The 21,789-nt window shown below is 34.2% G+C and overlaps 1 protein-coding gene across 1 annotated transcript in view; it reads right to left on the minus strand.

The window, feature by feature from the left end:
• TECRL (trans-2,3-enoyl-CoA reductase like) overlaps window positions 1-21,789 on the minus strand; it is a 142,457-nt gene that overhangs the window by 39,364 nt on the left and 81,304 nt on the right. The window contains exons 4-6 of the mRNA XM_061420296.1: window positions 14,249-14,352; window positions 5,693-5,808; window positions 442-547 (exon numbers count right to left, since the gene is read on the minus strand). Coding sequence (XP_061276280.1) covers window positions 442-547; window positions 5,693-5,808; window positions 14,249-14,352 — 326 coding nt within the window. The remainder of the gene's footprint in view (window positions 1-441; window positions 548-5,692; window positions 5,809-14,248; window positions 14,353-21,789) is intronic.

Here is a 21,789-nt window from a genome sequence, read left to right on the forward strand (position 1 = left end):
AATAGCATTTATATTCATCATTTTTGGGGACAGCAAAGATTCTGTCATTACACTGACAACAACCACAAATAGAGGATATAGCATCATCATTTTAGTCATACAAATTTATATTTATTAGAGGGTTTATGTTTCAGATTCTTCCTCTTCAAGTGGTACTTAGTCTGAATTCAGTGCTAAGTACTTTCAAAATTAAAGGTTCCTAAAAGTACCTTGTAACATAAGGTCATGGCAAATATTTTATGTAATATTATTTGTTGGGGTCAGCTCTGATGAACCAGATCACTCACAAAATGACATTTCAGCAGTTTAAGATATGCTGATACACCTGAACAGAAAAATCTAAGCTTGAGAGAAATAAGCATGATTAAATGATGATGCAGATGATCCTATACATAAAATTTATCAAAAACAATTAAAATTACAAAACATATCAGTGCCCACCTTTAGCAAATTTTTCAAAGATGTATGTCCTGAAGAAACCTTGTGAACAAATAAGGTTTCCAAAAGGTATCGGATATAGTGTATACAATGACAGAAGCAGGCCAAGCTAGAAGGAAATAAAACACAAATCCATTAAATTCCCTTTCAAAAATTTGGATCACCTTATGGATAAGATATTTTCTTTTTTTTTTTTTTTTAGTTTGCTATTACTTTCCTTTCTATTTTTGAAGATAAATCTTTTAAAGTTAATTTTATTAGAATATAGTTAATTTACAATGCTGTTAGTTTCTGCCTTTCAACAAAGTGAATCAGTTACACATATCCACTATTTTTAAAATTATATTCCCATATAGATTATTACAGAATATTGAGTGTAGAGTTCCCTGTGCTATATAGTAGGTTTTTATTCATTATCTGTGGTATATTTAGTAGTGTACATCAATCCCAGTGTCCCAATTCATCTTTTCCCCATCTTTCCCTTTTGGTAACTATAAGCTTGTCTTCTACATCTATGAGTTTATTTTTGTTTAGTAAATAGCTTCATCTATATTTATATAGTGTAACTTTCTCTTTATCAAGAAAATACTGGTTTTGATAACTAAAACACAAATGTTAGTTTTCATATTTTTATTTTATTTATTCTAGAAAATTTTTAAATTTAATATTAAAAGTACCGTTACAACAGTTTCTCTAAATTTACTTCTGATGATGCTCAAGATATTTTATAATACCAGTCATAAACAGTATGTTCACATCTTTCTGAGGAATATATATGTATATGTGTGTGTGTGTGTGTATATATATATATATATATATATAAAGTACTTATAAATGTGATCATATGAAAATGGCTTAAATTTGAAGCAGAAAATTTACAACCTACTTAGAATGCATTTGACATGTTATAATATTCAAAATAGCTTTTCATTGCCTGGTTGTCCTTTAACAATTACCACAGATTGAAAAAGTTTGAATTTCACTTCCTATGGATTCAATGCAGCTTTTTTTTTCCAGTTTGTTTTCTTGCCTAACATATTGCAATATTTTGTGTCTCTTTATGTCATTTGTCTTTGTTGCTTTTCTAACCCATCACCTCTTCTTGTCATTTGTATAATATATAAAAAGTGAATGTCAAATACAGTTTATAGATGTATATTTCCTTGTTTATACTTAAAATATATTTCCATTAAAATACACACCTATTTTATTATGAATAAACATGTAAAATTTCAACAACTATGACTGCTATTCAAGAAAATCAATACTTATCAAAGATCATATATTAAACCAATAAATGTTAAGCACAAAAATCAGCATTTCATCTACAACATGTAAAATCGAACACTGAATCTACACTGTATGTTTATAAAACCACAATGAATTGATGATTTCAGGTACTAATGAGTAACTTTGGGAAAAACAGATAAACAAAAAGCAACATACCTAAATCATTAGTTAATATATCAGTGTTCATTAATTCATAAAAATAAAACTGCACCTTTTATGAGAGAGATGTTCTACATGGTATATAGATCTATGAACAATAGGCAAATTCTGAAAGAAGTGAGAGAGTACTGTGTATGTATTTGGGGGCAAAGCTTTCTAGACAGTAACAGAAACAAAAGCAAAAGTTCTGATGTAGGAAGTTGTCTGTGGGTTCAAGGGACTGACAAAATCAGTATCTCTCATAACCAGCTGGTTCAGACGTAGAAGTATTTGTATAAACACCTGAGAAATAGAATTTTACATTTTGTAAGAAAGCAGAAAAATTATCTTTTGCCCAACAATGAAGCAGAGCACTGAATGAGAAATTTCAGTTTAAGCTATGATTAAGTTAGTCCACTTATTTAATTTTTATTATACCATTAGGGCATAGAGATTATCATAGCAGATAGCAATGGCTTAATAGTTGGATTTACACCACTTTGTACATTATTGATAACTCACCAAGTATGATTTCATTTCAAAATATTTAATTATGTTTGAAAAAGTGAAAGTCACTCAGCCCTGTCCAATTCATTTGAGACCCCATGGACTATACAGTCCATGGAATTCTCCAGGCCAGAATACTGGAGTGGGTAGCCATTCTCTTCTCCAGGGGATCTTCACAACCCAGGAATTGAACCCAGGACTCCTGCATTGCAGGTGGATTCTTTACCAGCTGAGCCACCAGGGAAGCCCTAATTATAGTTGACTTTAATTCAAACATAAAATCTCTTTCCAGTGCTAAACTAATAGAACATTGATAAGTAGGTTTGGATCCATTTCTTTTTTCCAGTTGTAATATTTGAAGATTTCTTATGTTTTATCAACTAAGTTTCAAGATATGAGGACTGTTAAAAAGAAACTTTATAAAGTTTTAAGGCAGTCATTGTATCAGGTTTTTTTAGAGGAAGAATATGAAGGCAATATTCAGATAAAAGTTTGTCAGTGTAAGAGATTTTGCTAACAATGGATACTGAATTGCAGAAGGCACAGTGTAAGAATTCCAGGAATTGATGGAAGTTCAGTAAAAGCAACAAATAGAAGGTTTTAGAGCATATTTAAGTGGAGTATGAGATATGAGGGATGATCTGAATGTGGGGAGTTCATAAGGTCAGAGACCTAAACAAGGACAAAGTATCCAAATTTCAAAAGCTGTTTTGTTGTTTTTTGTTTGTTTGTTTTGTGTTTGTATTTAAGGCAGATATTCAAACTGTGGATACTGAGCACAGGAAAGTTTTCTCTGGCTACTTTTTCATCCCTGATGTTGCAGTTAAAGCCTTAAGGAGATGCACATATGGCAAATGTACATCTAGATCACTAGATCCCTCTGCTGGGAGGGACCATGGCAGTTTTGAGTATGTGTCTGCTCTCTAAAATACTATGGACTGAATAAAGAACATTTGCATTACATCAAGCCATGGGCCACCATTTCACTACTTGAGGAGCATAGAGATCATGCTGGAGATCTGTCATTAGACCTAGTGTGTAGAGTTTTGTAAGAGATTCAAAGAATTTGGGGGCAGTTGAGTCACAAAAGAAGTGAAACCTAGCAGAAAAATGCTCTGGAATATGAGTCAAAGTTACTTAGAAGAAGTAACTTTGGATTATATGTCAGGTGGATATGGGGTTTGAAATTTTATCTTTTTAACTTTGAGAAATGACATAATCTGTCCTGAAACTGAATTGTCTTAGAGATTTTGGGATTATTTTATAGACCTCTACTAGACACTTAACTTTCAAAAGTAGTTTGTGTGTATCTACTCTGAATGATTTCATGTAAACTTAACATATTTGTGCTTTAGAAAGAATGTGGCACCCATGCATTTATCACTGAGATGTTATAAAACATGCCATGTTTGTGTTTAAGAATAGCAACCAACTATCAGTCAATTCCTTTGACAATGTTGCTGGGTAAAAAAAGAAAAAGGTCCTCCCTCCATGCTGTGATATATATCTGGTGCACATTATTATTATATGTCTGATCTGAAAAATGAGGGCAATTACATTCTCCAATAAACTCTCCACCCCAGACTCTTTCTAAATGATTTGGGCATTCTCTTCACTTAAGAAAAAGAAAGACTGACTTTCATGTTACCAAAGGACCTGAACAACTTGTCCTATACTAGCCTGACCATGATCCCTGAGATCCAACCTTCTCTTGCCTCCTGTGCACATGCTCCATACGCTTTCTCTCTGCTCCTACAAAGCATCAAACTTCTATGTACCACAGATAATTTCTATATTAATATTTCTCAGATTTACTAGTTTGGCAATCTCACATACTTTCATAAAACATAGAAAATATTTAAACATAACTTTCTTTAAAAAGCCCGTCTCAGAACACACATCCAGTTCAGGTTCCTTTCTTTTCATACTCTAAAAAGCCCAATATAAAATAAATTTGTATGTAATTGTTTCATGCCTCTATTCATTCAAAACATTACTATTGAGTATTTTTTAAAAATCATGTAATGTATTATTAACATAAAAGATTGAACATCAAAAGACACTCATTATATAACTTAAATTCATAGAGTGAAAAACACAAATGACTATGTAAATATATAATTTTAAAGTAATAAAATGTATAAAGGGAAATATTTTAGTAGCATATTTCTCATGGAAGGAATAGAAATGCTAACACTGATAAGAAATATTGAGCTTTATGTGAAGTTTGAATAAGAGATAAGAAAGTGAAAGGCCATGAAGAAAGGTTGGAGGAAGAGGGATGGCGTGTGTAGATACCCTTGTGAGAAAGGGCATGGCAGATATCAGAACAAGAAGGGTGGGCATTGTGGCTGTAGTACAGAAGTAAGAGTGAATGAAAGATTAGTTTCATATGGGACATCCAGGAGTCAAGTTATTCTCTATCATATAGCATCCCTATGATCTGAATTTTGCTTCTTAATTCACTTAGGGTTTAGGCATTTGCTCAGATTTCTTTTCCAAAAAAATAAATTGGTAACTCTACATATCAAAGTAGCATCTTGAATGATTATTCTCTTTTTTTTAATTTGATATTTGATCTAGGGGACAGAGGTAAAGAATCCACCTGCAATGAGAGACCTGGGTTTGATCCCTGGGTTGGGAAGATCCCCTGGAGAAGGGAAAGGCTACCCACTCCACTACTCTGGAAAAGTCATAGAAAATTCCATGGACTATTAAAGAGTAGGACATGACTGAGCAACTTTCACTTTCACAGAGAAAGAGGTTATTTCCATAGTATGTAATGAATCATATATTCATATTTGATAAGTGTCCTTGGTCTTTTTTTGTGTTTTATATCAGAGTTAAATTTGATTTTGGCCTTTAATTTACTAAATGTAAATTTTAAAATCTTTTTTTTCTTCCAGTTTATTAGTTGTTATTATTGATTATCTATGAAATTTTGCCCATATTTTTAGTATTTATATTCTGAGCCCTATATATGACCTCTAAACTTTGTAATATTAAGCATTTCATTTGCTTGTTGATTGTGATCATAACTAACAGAACTTACCTCCACTCTAAGGTGGAGGTATATACTCTATTATATACTCTTAATATACTCTATTAAGTATATTAAGATACTTAATATACTTAATAGAGTATATTAAGATACTTATTAAGTATATTAAGTAATAGGTACTTGTTTATAAACTTACAAAAATGTATTTTGCTAAAAGTGAATCCATGTTCATTGAGTTTACAATATTTTTAACATAATATCTGTGTATTAGTTTGTCTACTTCTTAATCTATATGCACCATGGGTATGTATTACTTACTGTACCACTGGGTGACATAATCTTCTAGAGCTCTCTTTCATGTTATATATATACGGGATCCTCAAATAAAAGAGGAGATATATTAGCAGAGGTCCTGTGTATTCAGCCAAAAATACCTGAAAAAAGAAAGTGATTTAGTTTAAACAGTACATTTTATAGCTTCCCTGGTGGCTCAGACAGTAAAGAATCTGCCTGCAATGCAGGAGACCTGGGTTCAATCTCTGGGTCTGGATGATCCCCTGGAGAGGAGAATGGCAATCTACTCTAGTATTTTTGCCTGGAAAATCCCATGGACAGAGGAGCCTAGTGGATGACAGAATACCTGGGGTCTCAAAGCATCAGGAGCAACTAACACAGAACCATGATAAACATGTCCCCAGACTTACCCTGCTATATAAGCTGGTGAAATGGATAGGTGAGCATCTGTTCTCTAAAAACAACTAGACCAAGTGCTGTCACAAATAACAGGAAATCTTCCTTAGAAAAATTAGCCAAGAGTTAAGGTAAAGGACAATTATAAATAGTAAAATAAAAATATTAGACATAAATATAATGATGTCTTCATAAATAGCACACAAAGATTTTTATTTAATCATATGATTTTTATTTATCATTAAATAATTTCATTTAATCAAATACATAAGTGCATTTCTCATGTCTTTCCAGCCTCGTACTAAATGAATTTTCTATGTTAAACATCCCTGTCACTAAATGGAATGGGAAATTGCTTTTTGCTGCCATGTCATCTAGAATTCAATCAATTTGAAAGTGAAAGTGTTAGTCGCTCAGTTCTGTCTGACTTTTTGAGACTCCATGGACTGTAGCCCACCAGGATCCTCTTTCCATGGAATTCTCCAGGCTAGAATACTGGAGTGGGTTGCCATTCTCTTCTCCAGGAGATCATCCTGACCCAGGGATTGAACCCAGGTCTCCCACGTAGCAGGCAGATTCTTTGCCATTTGAACCACCAAGAAAAATCAATTTGACCCTTGTTCAAACTGAAATAATATACTTCTCTCTCCTGGAAATTTCAGATTTTTACTGAGTCTGAGTGAGTAGTTTTGGAGGATTGCTTTCTGAAATCTGCAGCTTCTTTTGGAACTTGCCACAAGTATGGCAACCATGTATGTGGAGAGAGATATCCAATCTATAGAGAGACAATCATAAGATTTGGAAAGATAATTGGAAATGAGACCACATGATTTCAAAAAGATTAATTGTCTGATTTTCTGATAGCTTTCTGAAACTGGTGAGTGTCCATTATTTGATTTTGTCTTGATGCTAAAACCAGGTCAAAGTCACATTCTGAAATTTTCAGTCAGAAAAGGGAAAATAATTTCCCTACGAGTTTTCAAAGAGAAAAGCAGAGGAGAGAAAAAATACAAATATGACAATGACAAATTCAACTGCCACTTCTATTTTGCTTTGTCTTTGCCAATTTTCATCATTTCTAAGGAAGGAAACTTGAAGCTGTACATATTTTGCTCAAATATGCAAGTGCGCACATTGATTTTCAGTGGAAACAGCTTCAGACTTTATTTTTTGGGCTCCAAAATCACTGCAGATGGTGACTGCAGCCATGAAATTAAAAGACGCTTACTCCTTGGAAGAAAAGTTGTGACCAACCGAGATAGCATATTGAAAAGCAGAGACATTATTTTGCCAACAAAGGTCCATCTAGTCAAGGCTATGGTTTTTCCAGTGGTCATGTATGGATGTGAAATTTGGACTGTGAAGAAAGCTGAGCACCGAAGAATTGATGCTTTTGAACTGTGGTGTTGGAGAAGACTCTTGAGAGTCCCTTGGACTGCAAGGAGATCCAACCAGTCCATTCTTTTTTTTTTTTTTTCAAAGTTTATAAGTATTTTATGTTCTGTTTTGTTTTTCATGTAGATATCTTATATTGATGAAATTATTGTAGTCTAATCTTCATTTTTCATTTTAAGTCTTATACTCATTTTTTTAACACAGAGAAATCTGCTTCTCTCTAATTATTCCTTAAAATTAAATACAGGTTACTTTGGAATTTAAGTACACAAGTACAGAGCATTCTTTACTTTTATTAATTTTCCTTTTTTTAATTTTAGAGCGGAACGACAAAGGAATGTAGCACTATATAATGCTGAAGAGCTAAGTAAAACTTTCCAACATTATAAAGAAAAAGTGGCTGAAAAACTGGAAAAGGTAAGAGGCAATTGTGCAAGTTCAGTGTTTTGTATTGTCCATATTCTGAAAATAAAGACAGACATAGAATATCTTTATAGTTAAAGCAAGGAGTAATTTTTATGATCTCACTCATAATAATTGAAATAAAGAATGTATAATGATTAGTTAATACCTGTGATGGATTCATTTTGATATTTGGCAAAACTAATACAATTATGTAAAGTTTAAAAATAAAATTAAATTAAAAAAAAAGAAAGTTAATGCTCATTATAAGACTGTAAATATTATATTAACCAACCAGTCCATTCTGAAGGAGATCAGCCCTGGGATTTCTTTGGAAGGAATGATGCTAAAGCTGAAACTCCAGTACTTTGGCCACCTCATGGGAAGAGTTGACTCATTGGAAAAGACTCTGATGCTGCGAGGGATTGGGGGCAGGAGGAGAAGGGGACGGCAGAGGATGAGATGGCTGGATGGCATCACTGACTCGATGGACATGAGTCTCAGTGAACTCCGGGAGTTGGTGATAGACAGGGAGGCCTGGCGTGCTGCAATTCACGTGGTCTCAAAGAGTCGGACACAACTGAGTGACTGAACTGAACTGATGCTTTTATCTCTTTTGACAATTTTGTGGAGCTACATGATTACAATATATGGTATATAGGCACATACATATAATCACATGTATATACATAAACATGTATAAATGTCTATTTATATATGTAACTGTCTTTTTATACATTTTAAACAATATTTATTATCTCACAAGGTAAGAAATATTTTTATATGAGGATAAGAACAATGCAATAAGTTTATAAGTTTATAAATCCAAAAATTCAGTACTAAAGCAACCTTTTAATGTATTAATTTATGGCATAAAACATTCCTGATTATTCATATATAAATAAAAATATCTTCTGAATGTCTGATAATAGAATCTAGTTAATACTCTAGACTAATTAGGATAATGATTGTTTTAAAATATTTATTTCAATGTCTCTGACCTAGTCAAATCAATTTTGAGCAAATTCTATAGTAAGATGTCAGAAATGAAAAACGTTGTAAACAATAGTTAACATGACCAAATATCACTATTTATTAAGTTGATAAACATATTGTCATAAATAGGAAGTTTTTTTTTTGGATCAGAGGAAATTAAACTACAATCTTATCTCCATCATCTCCTAAAAACTTTGGAGATCCTGCTATCTTACAGTAATATGCTCTAGGAGACCCAATATTTTATCACAAATATTGTTCATTCTGAAACACTGGGATTAAAAGAATGCCAAAATATAAAGCATATATTCTGATTTAAAAGCCCTGGAGGGTAATAAAAAAAATAACTTTTGGACAATGAATCTTTCAAGAAAAATGTATATTTGGGTGAAAATAGAAAGGATGTTTGATTAAACTTAGAAAGTAATCAGAAAATAGATTTATAATTTAAAAAAGCAGGATATATAAATGTTAATAAAACGGATTTCTGAAACAGAAATTGCTTTTCTTCTACTAAAAAAGAATAAAAACAAAACTAAAGATGAAATAAATATACAAAGGAAATATATACTTATAGGTATACAGCCTATGCAGATGAATTTACAATAATTAGAAACTCCACCTTAATCCAAAATTTACTGGCGATTTTATTTTCAAAATAAGCAAGTACAACTTTCTTTTTTTTTTAACTTTGAAGATACATACTACTTCTAAGTTCAATATATTTTTAATATCAAATTATTTTCATACTTCCCCTTTATAGAAAGTTCTCTGTTTTAAACTGTGTTGCTTTTAATGTAAAATTCACTATTTTTACTAGACAAGCTATGAAACTGGAATTTTTTAAAACTTCTCTAGAATATTCAACTTGTTGTATTTCTAAATTGAAAAGGAGTATGACAATAAACAGTTTTAGAAAATATAAATTCTATTCAACTTCAGTTGTTGTAAATTGATTAAAACCCTTGGGCTAAGATTTCATTTAATGCATTCATCCTTCCTTTAAAAAAATATTTTTTTAGTCCTATTATTATTAGGGTGGTTTTGGCTTGTTCTCTAAAATAGCAATTGACCATTAAAAGGAACATGAATTGCTTGTGTCACAGTTGTTGAAAATTGCTTAGTTGCTAGGTCACGACTCTTTTGAGACCCCATAGACTGTAACCTACCAGGCTCCTCTGTCCATAGAATTTTACAGGCAGGAACACTGGAGAGCACTGCCATCTCCTACTCAAGGGGTTCTTCCCAATCAAAGGACTGAACCTATGTCTCCTTCATTGGCAGGAGGATTCTTTACCACTGAGCCACTAGAGAAGCCCTGCGGCAAAAAATAGTGTCAACAGTAATTTTCTAAAGATAAGAGAGCTACTAAAATTATGAGAAAATTTCCCAATAGTAATATTGCTTTGTACTCCATGAGTACTATTGAAGCTAATGTGATACTAGAAGGTTTATTTTTTTTCCAAGAAAAATTAACTGTTATATGAATAACATATAATGGATAATTCTATGCTCATGTTATGCAAACAAACCTTCATAATGAGATCACCAAGAAAAAATAATCAAAATATTTTTCAAGCTCCAAAAAGTTACTGAGTCTTTGAAGAATTAGAAGATCAAAATGTTATATAAGATTCTCCTGAGTAGTAATTAACCTGGGGAATGAAATTTGGTAAGTGCCTGATGTAAAGACCAATCTTTTGAGGGTGCTTAAGACTGGAAGCATCAAAATTGCTGCTTGTTGTCTTTCAAAGACTAAGGTGGCTATAAACACCCCAGAATTTGAGTTGGAAAGTAGAACAGTTAAAACTTAGGAGTGAGGATGAAACAACAGATTTGTCTTCATAGGTACTTCATATGTACATATGAAACTCAGCCTGAAGTCATTTCAATCATGGATTGGAATGAGATGACCTGTACTCAATAGTGCCATTAGTCCATCTGCAGAATGATAAATTATATTTGAAAGGTAAAATGACCAAAGGCTTCTCCAAGTAATCTTTACATTTATTAATATAATTTTTCTGCAATGTCAGAAATATGCAGTTATACAAGGAGTGAAGATATCATGACCATAACCAAAAGCAGCAGCAGGCATTGAAAATGGTTGAACTAAAGGTTCACATAACAGAATTATCAAGCACATACTTTTAGAAAACAATCTTTTAATGTTCAAAGAAAAAAAAACTTGAAATTTTAGTGATATTTGAAAACTTTGTTTTTTTTAATTTAATTTTATTTAACTTTACAATATTGTATTGGTTTTGCCATATATCAAAATGAGTCTGCCACAGGTATACATGTGTTCCCCATCCTGAACCCTCCTCCCTCCCGATACCATCCCTCTGGGTCATCCCAGTGCACCAGCCCCAAGCATCCAGTATCATGTATCGAACCTGGACTGGTGACTAGTTTCATATATGATATACATATGAAAATTTTGGAAAGGAAAATATGAAAATGTAATATGAATCCCAAAAGGAGAATACAAAGAGAATAATGGAGAATCAAAAGATGAAGAGATTATGCAATTTTGTCAAATTAGATATAACTATCAAGCCAGGAACACAGATAACACAATAAACCCAAAGCAGGATAAATAAAACCACAATCATAACTATGTGCACCATAATCAAATAAAATAAAAATTCTGAATAAACTAGGGAAAAACTTTAAGGAGTACAGTAGACTTTTCAACAGAAATAATGGGAGTCGGAAATCAAACTAATAGTGTTTTTAAATAAAGACAGAAATAGCTGCCAATGTGTATTTTTTTCTGAAAAAATATTCTCCAAGAATATAAAATAAATGAATACATTTTAAGATGAACAATAATTGGGAGAACTCATCAAAGACAGAAGGATAATACAACATGGACAGAAGAGCCTGGCGGGCTACAGTCCATAGGATCGGACACAATTGAGTGACTACGCACAGCATGTACAGAAATATTAATGAAGATAAAAATGATGAAAACGGAATGTGATCTTTAGTTAATAGGATTTGTCTGATGGGAATTATTTTATTATAATTATATTAATTTATAACATTATCCTAAGTCTTCCAATTTATCCTAAGTTCCACCAGACAAGAATTTTCTCAACATTCTGCAGCAAACTCTTGCCTCTTGAAAAATATTATTAAGTTACTAATTTTGACCTTGCTAAATTAAAGAGATTGTTTCTCACAAAAAAGAAAACATAATAATGCTTTTATTATAGGAGTGAATTTTAATATTTTATAAATGTGTAAGAATGTTAATTGTGGTAAAATATTGCTTTAATTGTGCAATTTAGTTGATATAAAGTGGGTGTGATTGCAATGTAATGTGTATATTTTTAGCATTTAATAGGACTGACTCATTTGGAGCAAAAAAGTGTGAACCATAGGGTTGATTTAAAAATATCCAGCCTATTTTCATAGTTCTCTTTGTCACCTAAATGACTTTCCTCTCAGATAAGCTATAATTTTCTAGCACAATTGTCACAGAATTCTTCCTTAGCTTTTTTTCTCAGTGTTTATCGCAATGATGCAGCTGAAATTTATTATGTATCACAGTTATTGCCACTCACTCCAACACAGTTTCTGTAGATAGAATTCCTTTTTCATCATAAATGTGGACAAAGATTCTTTGAATATTTTAACCTTTAAAGATCAAAATCTGCTTGTCTAACATTTCTTCTAGCAAGGGTCTGTAGATATTACTTCTAAACTCTAAATACTTTGTTACAATATGCATGCATTAGTAGCTTTTTGGTAAACAGTATGATATACTCCACAAAGATTCAGAATACTCTAAACTTCAGTTCAGTTCAGTTCAGTTGTTCAGTCATGTGTGACTGTTTGCGACCCCATGGACTGCAGCATGCCAGGCTTCTCTGTCCATCACCAACATCAAGGTGGTGATGCCATCAACCATCTCATCCTCTGTTGTCCCCTTCTCCTCATGCCCTCAATCTTTTCCAACATCAGGGTCTTTTCCAATGAGTCATTTATTCACATCAGGTGGCCAAATAACTCTAAACTTAGTTTTATTTATTTTTTAATGCAACAAATTAACACTCAAAGGCTCAATAAATCTTGGAAACTAGAGCAACCATTTAGCCAAGCACACTAAATGTAATTATCTAAATTCAAGAAGATAATACAGGAAAAATTGGTGGAAAATTAAAGCGTGTGACATTTTGATCAATGAATGTAAACTTGAATTTCTCATTATGAGACTTAAATAACAATGTATAAATTATCCTGTGTCTTTAATAATTTTAAAAATTGATTGTTTAACTATACAGGGAAAACTCAAAACACTAAGCTGGCAAAAGAAAGCCAGTTTGAATAGAAAATATTAAAAGTAATCACATCACAAATATGAAATCGAATGTAACCAGAAAAAATATTAAACGTCTGAATAATATAAAGAAAATAGATTAAATTTAACTCAAAAATGAATGATTGCACTAGTTTTTGTACATCAGTGTCAAAGTTACTCATCAGATTAACTCTTTCACTTCCTGTCACTAAATACCACATCAGTTCAGTTCAGTTCAGTCGCTCAGTCATGTCCAACTCTTTGTGACCCCATGAATCACAGCACGCCAGGCCTCCCTGTCCATCACCAACTCCTGGAGTTCACCCAGACTCATGTCCATCGAGTCAGTGATGCCATCTAGCCATCTCATCCTCTGTCGTCCCCTTCTCCTGCCCCCAATCCCTCCCAGCATCAGAGTCTTTTCCAAATACCACATAGCTTCTTGCTACTGAAGATATCCCATCTATCTATTCATTACTCATGAATCCTTCAGTACCTGTGAAGTAGTATCAAGTGTTTTCTGTTTCTTACTTCTCCTGTTTTTTAATATGGTCTTCATTCTTCTAATGCTATTGGATTCAGTTGCCACCACTTTGAAATTACCTCCTTCAAGAAAGTTGAAAGAACACCCCAACCCCTACAACTCAAATAAGTCTTATTTCTTCACTCTCAGATTTTAAAATGTCCTCTCAACTGTCTTGGGACATTTTTTATTGAATATTCTATCTCCCTTCTTTCCAATGACAAATGTGTCTTCATCATACTGAGGCTCCTAGAAGGAAAAGATGAAGAAATACCAAGTAACTGACAAGACACAGGGAAAATAGAAATAAGGCCATCAGTCATGAGATAGATTTGAATTTACAAAGTAATTATTTCTTCTTTCAACCATTTTCCCCCCATTTCTCCAGTTCTTGAATGGAAATTTGGCCATTGATCATAGTAAGAATGGAGAATTTAAAATACTTTTAATGCAATATTTTGTTTCACTATGAATTTATTTGATAGAAGATATCCTCTCTCAACAAATCATTCACATCAAAATGTGGGACATCTATATTGCATTTCAAATTGATACTTACTGTAGTCCAACTGACTTGTTGACCTAGGTCTGTAAAATAGAGTGTGACAATAGACGAAGCTGCAACACTTTGAATGGTTAAGTTGTCCTTCAGAAAGGGCCCACCTTAAACAATAAGGAAATAATATTTTAATACAATTTTGAGGCAAACAAATGATAAAAATTTTTAATGTGAAACCAGTGAAAGCTAAGGATAAATTTCATATAGAAATTGCAATTTATAGTAAATCTTTAAAGTAAGACAACATATGAATAAACCAATTTTAGAAAATATATCTGGCAAATTTTCAAATACACAGTGCTTTTCTAATGCCATTTAAACAAACTACAGATTACCACTAGCTACTAATGTGTTCTGAGAAAAATGTAATTTAGATAATATCATAATCAAATATGATAAAGTATATTTTGAAGTATAATTTTGTGTGTCAGTAGACATACATATAAACTGTTCTATAATTGATTTTAATGTAGATGAATTAGATGGAGTAGAATTTTATTTTTTTTACAGGTTTCTTTATTTTTTCCTGTTTATTTATTTATTTATTTTTTAACTTTACAATATTGTATTGGTTTTGCCATATATCAAAACGAATCCACCACAGGTATACATGTGTTCCCAATCCTGAACCCTCCTTCCTCCTCCGTCCTCGTACCATCCCTCTGGGTCGTCCCAGTGCACTAGCCCCAAGCATCCAGTATCGAGCATCGAACCTGGACTGGCGACTCATTTCATATATGATATTATACATGTTTCAATGCCATTCTCCCAAATCATCCCACCCTCTCCCTCTCCCACAGAGTCCAAAAGACTGTTCTATACATCAGTGTCTCTTTTGCTGTCTCACATACAGGGTAATTGTTACCATCTTTCTAAATTACATATATATGCGTTAGGATACTGTATTGGTGTTTTTCTTTCTGGTTTACTACACTCTGTATAATAGGCTCCAGTTTCACCCACCTCATTAGAACTGATTCACATGTATTCTTTTTAATGGCTGAGTAATACTCCATTGTGTATATGTACCACTGCTTTCTTATCCATTCATCTGCTGATGGACATCTAGGTTGCTTCCATGTCCTGGCTATAATAAACAATGCTGTGATGAACATTGGGGTACACGTGTATCTTTCAATTCTGGTTTCCTCAGTGTGTATGCCCAGCAGTGGGATTGCTGGATCATAAGGCAGTTCTATTTCCAGTTTTTTAAGGAATCTCCACACTGTTCTCCATAGTGGCTGTACTAGTTTGCATTCCCACCAACATTGTAAGAGGGTTCCCTTTTCTCCACACCCTCTCCAGCATTTATTGCTTGTAGACTTTTCGATCGCAGCCATTCTGACTGGTGTGAAATGGTACCTCATAGTGGTTTTGATTTGCATTTCTCTGATAATGAGTGATGCTGAGTATCTTTTCATGTGTTTGTTAGCCCTCTGTATGTCTTCTTTGGATAATTGTCTATTTAGTTTTTTGGCCCATTTTTTTGATTGGGTCATTTATTTTTCTGGAATTGAGCGGCAGGAGTTGCTTGTATGTTTTTATATTCATTGTTTGTCAGTTGCTTCATTTGCTATTATTTTCTCCCATTCTGAAGGCTGTCTTTTCATCTTGCTTATAGTTTCCTTTGTTGTGCATAAGGTTTTAAGTTTAATTAGGTCCCATTTGTTTATTTTTGCTTTTATTTCCAATATTCTGGGAGGTGGGTCATAGAGGATCCTCCTGTGATGTATGTTGGAGAGTGTTTTGCCTATGTTCTCCTCTAGGAGTTTTATAGTTTCTGGTCTTATGTTTAGATCTTTAATCCATTTTGAGTTTATTCTTGTGTATGGTGTTAGAAAGTGATCTAGTTTCATTCTTTTACAAGTGGTTGACCAGTTTTCCCAGCACCACTTGTTAAAGAGATTGTTTTTAATCCATTGTATATTCTTGCCTCCTTTGTCAAAGATAAGGTGTCCATATGTGCGTGGATTTATCTCTGAGATTTCTATTTTGTTCCATTGATCTATATTTCTGTCTTTGTGCCAGTACCATACTGTCTCGATGACTGTGGCTTTGTAGTAGAGCCTGACGTCAGGCAGGTTGATTCCTCCAGTTCCATTCTTCTTTCTCAAGATAGCTTTGCCTATTTGAGGTTTTTTGAATTTCCATACAAATTGTGAAATTATTTGTTCTAGCTCTGTGAAGAATACTGTTGGTAGCTTGATAGGGATTGCATTGAATCTATAAATTGCTTTGGGTAGTATACTCATTTTCACAATATTGATTCTTCCAATCCATGAACATGGCATATTTTTACATCTATTAGTGTCTTCTTTGATTTCTTTCACCAGTGTTTTATAGTTTTCTATATATAGGTCTTTAGTTTCTTTAGGTAGATATGTCCCTAAGTATTTTATTATTTTCATTGCAATGGTGAATGGAGTTTTTTCCTTCATTTCTCTTTCTATTTTCTCATTATTAGTGTATAGGAATGCAACGGATTTCTGTGTGTTGATTTTATATCCTGAAACTTTACTATATTTATTGATTAGTTCTAGTAATTTTCTGGTGGAGTCTTTAGGGTTTTCTATGTAGAGGATCATATCATCTGCAAACAGTGAGAGTTTTACTTCTTCTTTTCCAATTTGGATTCCTTTTATTTCTTTTTTCTGCTCTGATTGCTGTGGCCAAAACTTCCAAAACTATGTTGAATAGTAATGGGGAAAGTGGGCACCCTTGTCTTGTTCCTGACTTTAGAGGAAATGCTTTCAATTTTTCACCATTGAGGATAATGTTTGCTGTGGGTCTGTCATATATAGCTTTTATTATGTTGAGGTATGTTCCTTCTGTTCCTGCTTTCTGGAGAGTTTTTATCATAAATGGATGTTGAAATTTGTCAAAGGCTTTCTCTGCATCTATTGTGATAATCATATGGTTTTTATTTTTCAATTTGTTAATGTGGTGTATTACATTGATTGATTTGCGGATATTGAAGAATCCTTGCATCCCTGGGATAAAGCCCACTTGGTCATGGTGTATGATCTTTTTAATGTGTTGTTGGATTCTGATTGCTAGAATTTTGTTAAGAATTTTTGCATCTATGTTCATCAGTGATATTGGCCTGTAGTTTTCTTTTTTTGTGGCATCTTTGTCAAGTTTTGGTATTAGGGTGATTGTGGCCTCATAGAATGAGTTTGGAAGTTTACCTTCGTCTGCAATTTTCTGGAAGAGTTTGAGTAGGATAGGTGTTAGCTCTTCTCTAAATTTTTGGTAGAATTCAGCTGTGAAGCTGTCTGGACCTGGGCTTTTGTTTGTTGGAAGATTTCTGATTACAGTTTCAATTTTCGTGCTTGTGATGGGTCTGTTAAGATTTTCTATTTCTTCCTGGTCGAGTTTTGGAAAGTTGTACTTTTCTAAGAATTTGTCCATTTCTTCCACATTGTCCATTTTATTGGCATATAATTACTGATAGTAGTCTCTAATGGTAGAAAGTGAAGAGGAACTAAAAAGCCTCTTGATGAAAGTGAAAGTGGAGAGTGAAAAAGTTGGCTTAAAGCTCAACATTCAGAAAAAGAAGATCATGGCATCCCATCCCATCACCTCGTGGGAAATAGATGGGGAAACAGTAGAAACAGTGTCAGATTTTATTTTTCTGGGCTCCAAAATCACTACAGATGGTGACTGCAGCCATGAAATTAAAAGACGTTTACTCCTTAGAAGGAAAGTTATGACCAACCTAGATAGCATATTCAAAAGCAGAGACATTATTTTGCCAACCAAGGTTCGTCTAGTCAAGGTTACGGTTTTTCCTGTGGTCATGTATGGATGTGAGAGTTGGACTGTGAAGAAGGCTGAGCGCCAAAGAATTGATGCTTTTGAACTGTGGTGTTGGAGAAGACTCTTGAGAGTCCCTTGGATTTTAAGAAGATCCAACCAGTCCATTCTGACGGAGATCAGCCCTGGGATTTCTTCGGAAGGAATGATGCTAAAGCTGAAACTCCAGTACTTTGGCCACCTCATGCGAAGAGTTGACTCATTGGAAAAGACTCTGATGCTGGGAGGGATTGGGGGCAGGAGGAGAAGGGGATGACAGAGGATGAGATGGCTGGATGGCATCACTGAATCGATGGACGTGAGTCTGAGTGAACTCCAGGAGTTGGTGATGGAGAGGGAGGCCTGGCGTGCTGTGATTCATGGGGTCGCAAGGAGTCGGACATGACTGAGCGACTGATCTGATCTGATCTGATGATCCTTTGTATTTCTGTGTTGTCTGTTGTGATCTCTCCATTTTCATTTCTAATTTTATTGATTTGATTTTTCTCCCTTTGTTTCTTGATGAGTCTGGATAATGGTTTGTCAATTTTATTTATCTTTTCAAAGAACCAGCTTTTGGATTTGGCCATTTTTGCCATGGTCTCTTTTGTTTCTTTTGCATTTATTTCTGCCCTAATTTTTAAGATTTCTTTCCTTCTACTAACCCTGGGGTTCTTCATTTCTTACTTTTCTAGTTGCTTTAGGTGTAGAGTTAGGTTATTTTTTTGACTTTTTTCTTGTTTCTTGAGGTATGCCTGTATTGCTATGAATTTTCCCCTTAGGACTGCTTTTACAGTGTCCCACAGGTTTTGGATTGTGTTTTCACTTTCATTCATTTCTATGCAAATTTTGATTTCTTTTTTGATTTCTTTGTGATTTGTTGGTTATTCAGCAGCATGTTGTTCAGCCTCCATATGTTGGAATTTTTAATAGTATTTCTCCTGTAATTGAGATCTAATCTTACTGCATTGTGTTCATAAAAGATGCCTGAAATTATTTCAATTTTTTGAATTTACCAAGGCTAGACTTGTGGTCCATGATGTGATCTATCCTGGAGAAGGTTCCGTGTGCACTTGAGAAAAGGGTGAAATTCATTGTTTTGGGATGAAATGACCTATAGATATCAATTAGGTCTAACTGGTCTATTGTATCATTTAAAGTTTGTGTTTCCTTGTTAATTTTCTGTTTAGTTGATCTGTCCATAGATGTGAGTGGGGTATTAAAGTCTCCCACTATTATTGTGTTATTGTTAATTTCCCCTTTCATACTTGTTAGCATTTGTCTTACATATTGCAGTGCTCCTATATTGGTTGCATATATATTTATAATTGTTATATCTTCTTCTTGGATTGATCCTTTGATCATTATGTAGTGACCATCTTTGTCTCTTTTCACAGCCTTTGTTTTAAAGTCTATTTTATCTGATATGAGTATTGCTACTCCTGCTTTCTTTTGGTCTCTATTTGCATGGAAAGACTTTTTCCAGCCCTTCACTTTCAGTCTGTATGTGTCCCCTGTTTTGAGGTGGGTCTCTTGTAGACAACATATGTAGGGGTCTTGTTTTTGTATCCATTCAGCCAGTCTTTGTCTTTTGGTTGGGGCATTCAACCCATTTGCGTTTAAGGTAATTATTGATAAATATGATCCCATTGCCATTTACTCTATTGTTTTGGGTTCAAATTTATACACCCTTTTTGTGTTTCCTGTCTAGAGAAGATCCTTTAGCATTTGTTGGAAAGCTGGTTTGGTGGTGCTGAATTCTCTCAGCTTTTGCTTGTCTGTAAAGCTCTCGATTTCTCCTTCGTATTTGAATGAGATCTTTGCTGGGTAGAATAATCTGGGCTGTAGGTTATTTTCTTTCATCATTTTAAGTATGTCTTGCCATTCCCTCCTGGCTTGAAGAGTTTCTTTTGAAAGATCAGCTTTTATCCTTATGGGAATTCCCTTGTGTGTTATTTGTTGTTTTTCTCTTGCTGCTTTTAATATTTGTTCTTTGTGTTTGATCTTTGTGAATTTGATTAATATGTGTCTTGGGGTGTTTCGCCTTGGGTTTATCCTGTTTGGGACTCTCTGGATTTCTTGGACTTGAGTGATTATTTCCTTCCCCATTTTAAGGAAGTTTTCAACTATTATCTCCTCAAGTATTTTCTCATGGTCTTTCTTTTTGTCTTCTTCTTCTGGGACTCCTATGATTTGAATGTTTTAGCATTTAATATTGTCCTGGAGGTCTCTGAGATTGTCCTCATTTCTTTTAACTCGTTTTTCTTTTTTCCTCTCTGATTCATTTATTTCTACCATTGTCTTCTAATTCACTAATCCTATTTTCTGCCTCTGTTATTCTACTATTTGTTGCCTCCAGAGTGTTTTTGATCTCATTTATTGCATTATTCATTATATATTGACTCTTTTTTATTTCTTCTAGGTCCTTGTTAAACCTTTCTTGCAACTTCTTAATCCTTGTCTCCAGGCTATTTATCTGTGATTCCATTTTGATTTCAAGATTTTGGATCAATTTCACTATCATTATTCGGAATTCTTTATCAGGTAGATTCCCTATCTCTTCCTCTTTTTTTTTTGGTTTGGTGGGCATTTATCCTGTTCCTTTACCGGCTGGGTATTCCTCTGTCTCTTCATCTTGTTTATATTGCTGAATTTGGGGTGTCCTTTCTGTATTCTGGCAGTTTGTGGAGTTCTCTTTATTGTGGCATTTCCTCGCTGTGTGTGGGTTTGTACGGGTGGCTTGTCAAGGTTTCTTGTTTAGGGAAGCTTGTGTTCGTGTTCTGGTGGGTGGAGCTGGATTTCTTCTCTTTGGAGTGCAATGAAGTGTCCAGTAATGAGTTATAAGATGTCTATGGTTTTGTAGTAACTTTGGGCAGCCTGTGTATTGGAGCTCAGGGCTGTGTTCCTGTGTTGCTGGAGAATTTGCTTGGTATGTCTTTCCCTGGAACTTGTTGGCCCTTGTGTGGTGCTTGGTTTCAGTGTAGGTATGGAGGCGTTTGATGAGCTCCTGTAAGTTAATGTTTCCTGGAGTCAGGAGTTCCCTGGAGTCAGGGTTTGGACTTAAGCCTCCTGCCTCCAGTTATCAGTCTTATTTTTACAGTAGTCTCTAAACTTCTCCTTATATACAGCATCATCAATAAAACATCTAGGTTAAAGATGAAAAGTTTCTCCACCGTGAGGGTCACCCAGAGAGGTTCACAGTGTTACATGGAGAAAAGAAGAGGGAGGAGGGAGTGAGAGGTGACCCAAATGAGATGAGGTGGAATCAGTAGAGGAGAGAGCGGGCTAGCCAGTAATCACTTCCTTATGTGCAGTCCACAAGTGGACCGCTCAGAGATGTTCACAGAGTTATACAGAGAAGAGAAGAGGAAGGAAGGAGACAGAGGTGGCCAGGAGGATAAAAGGGGGAATGAAAAGGAGAGAGACAGATCCAGCCAGTAATCAGTTCCCTAAGTGTTCTCCACCGTCTGGAACACACAGAAATTCACAGAGTTGGGTAGACTAGAGAGGGGTTAGGGAGGAGACACAGGCGACCTGGTGGAGAAAAAGGAGAGTCCAAAGGGGGAGAGAGCAGTCAAGCCAGTAATTTTTCTCCCTAGTGAAAAATGGGTACTGAAGATTGGGTTCTTAAAGGTACAAAATTGGTAACAAATACCTAAAAGCAAAAATTAAAAATCTAGAGTAGAATTTGGAATTTCAAAAATACAATGTTAAAGACAGGAAGAAGGAAAAGAACGAGAGAAAAA

This window comes from Bos javanicus, chromosome 6 (assembly GCF_032452875.1).
Source record: "Bos javanicus breed banteng chromosome 6, ARS-OSU_banteng_1.0, whole genome shotgun sequence".
In the NCBI taxonomy this organism is placed as follows: domain Eukaryota; kingdom Metazoa; phylum Chordata; class Mammalia; order Artiodactyla; family Bovidae; genus Bos; species Bos javanicus.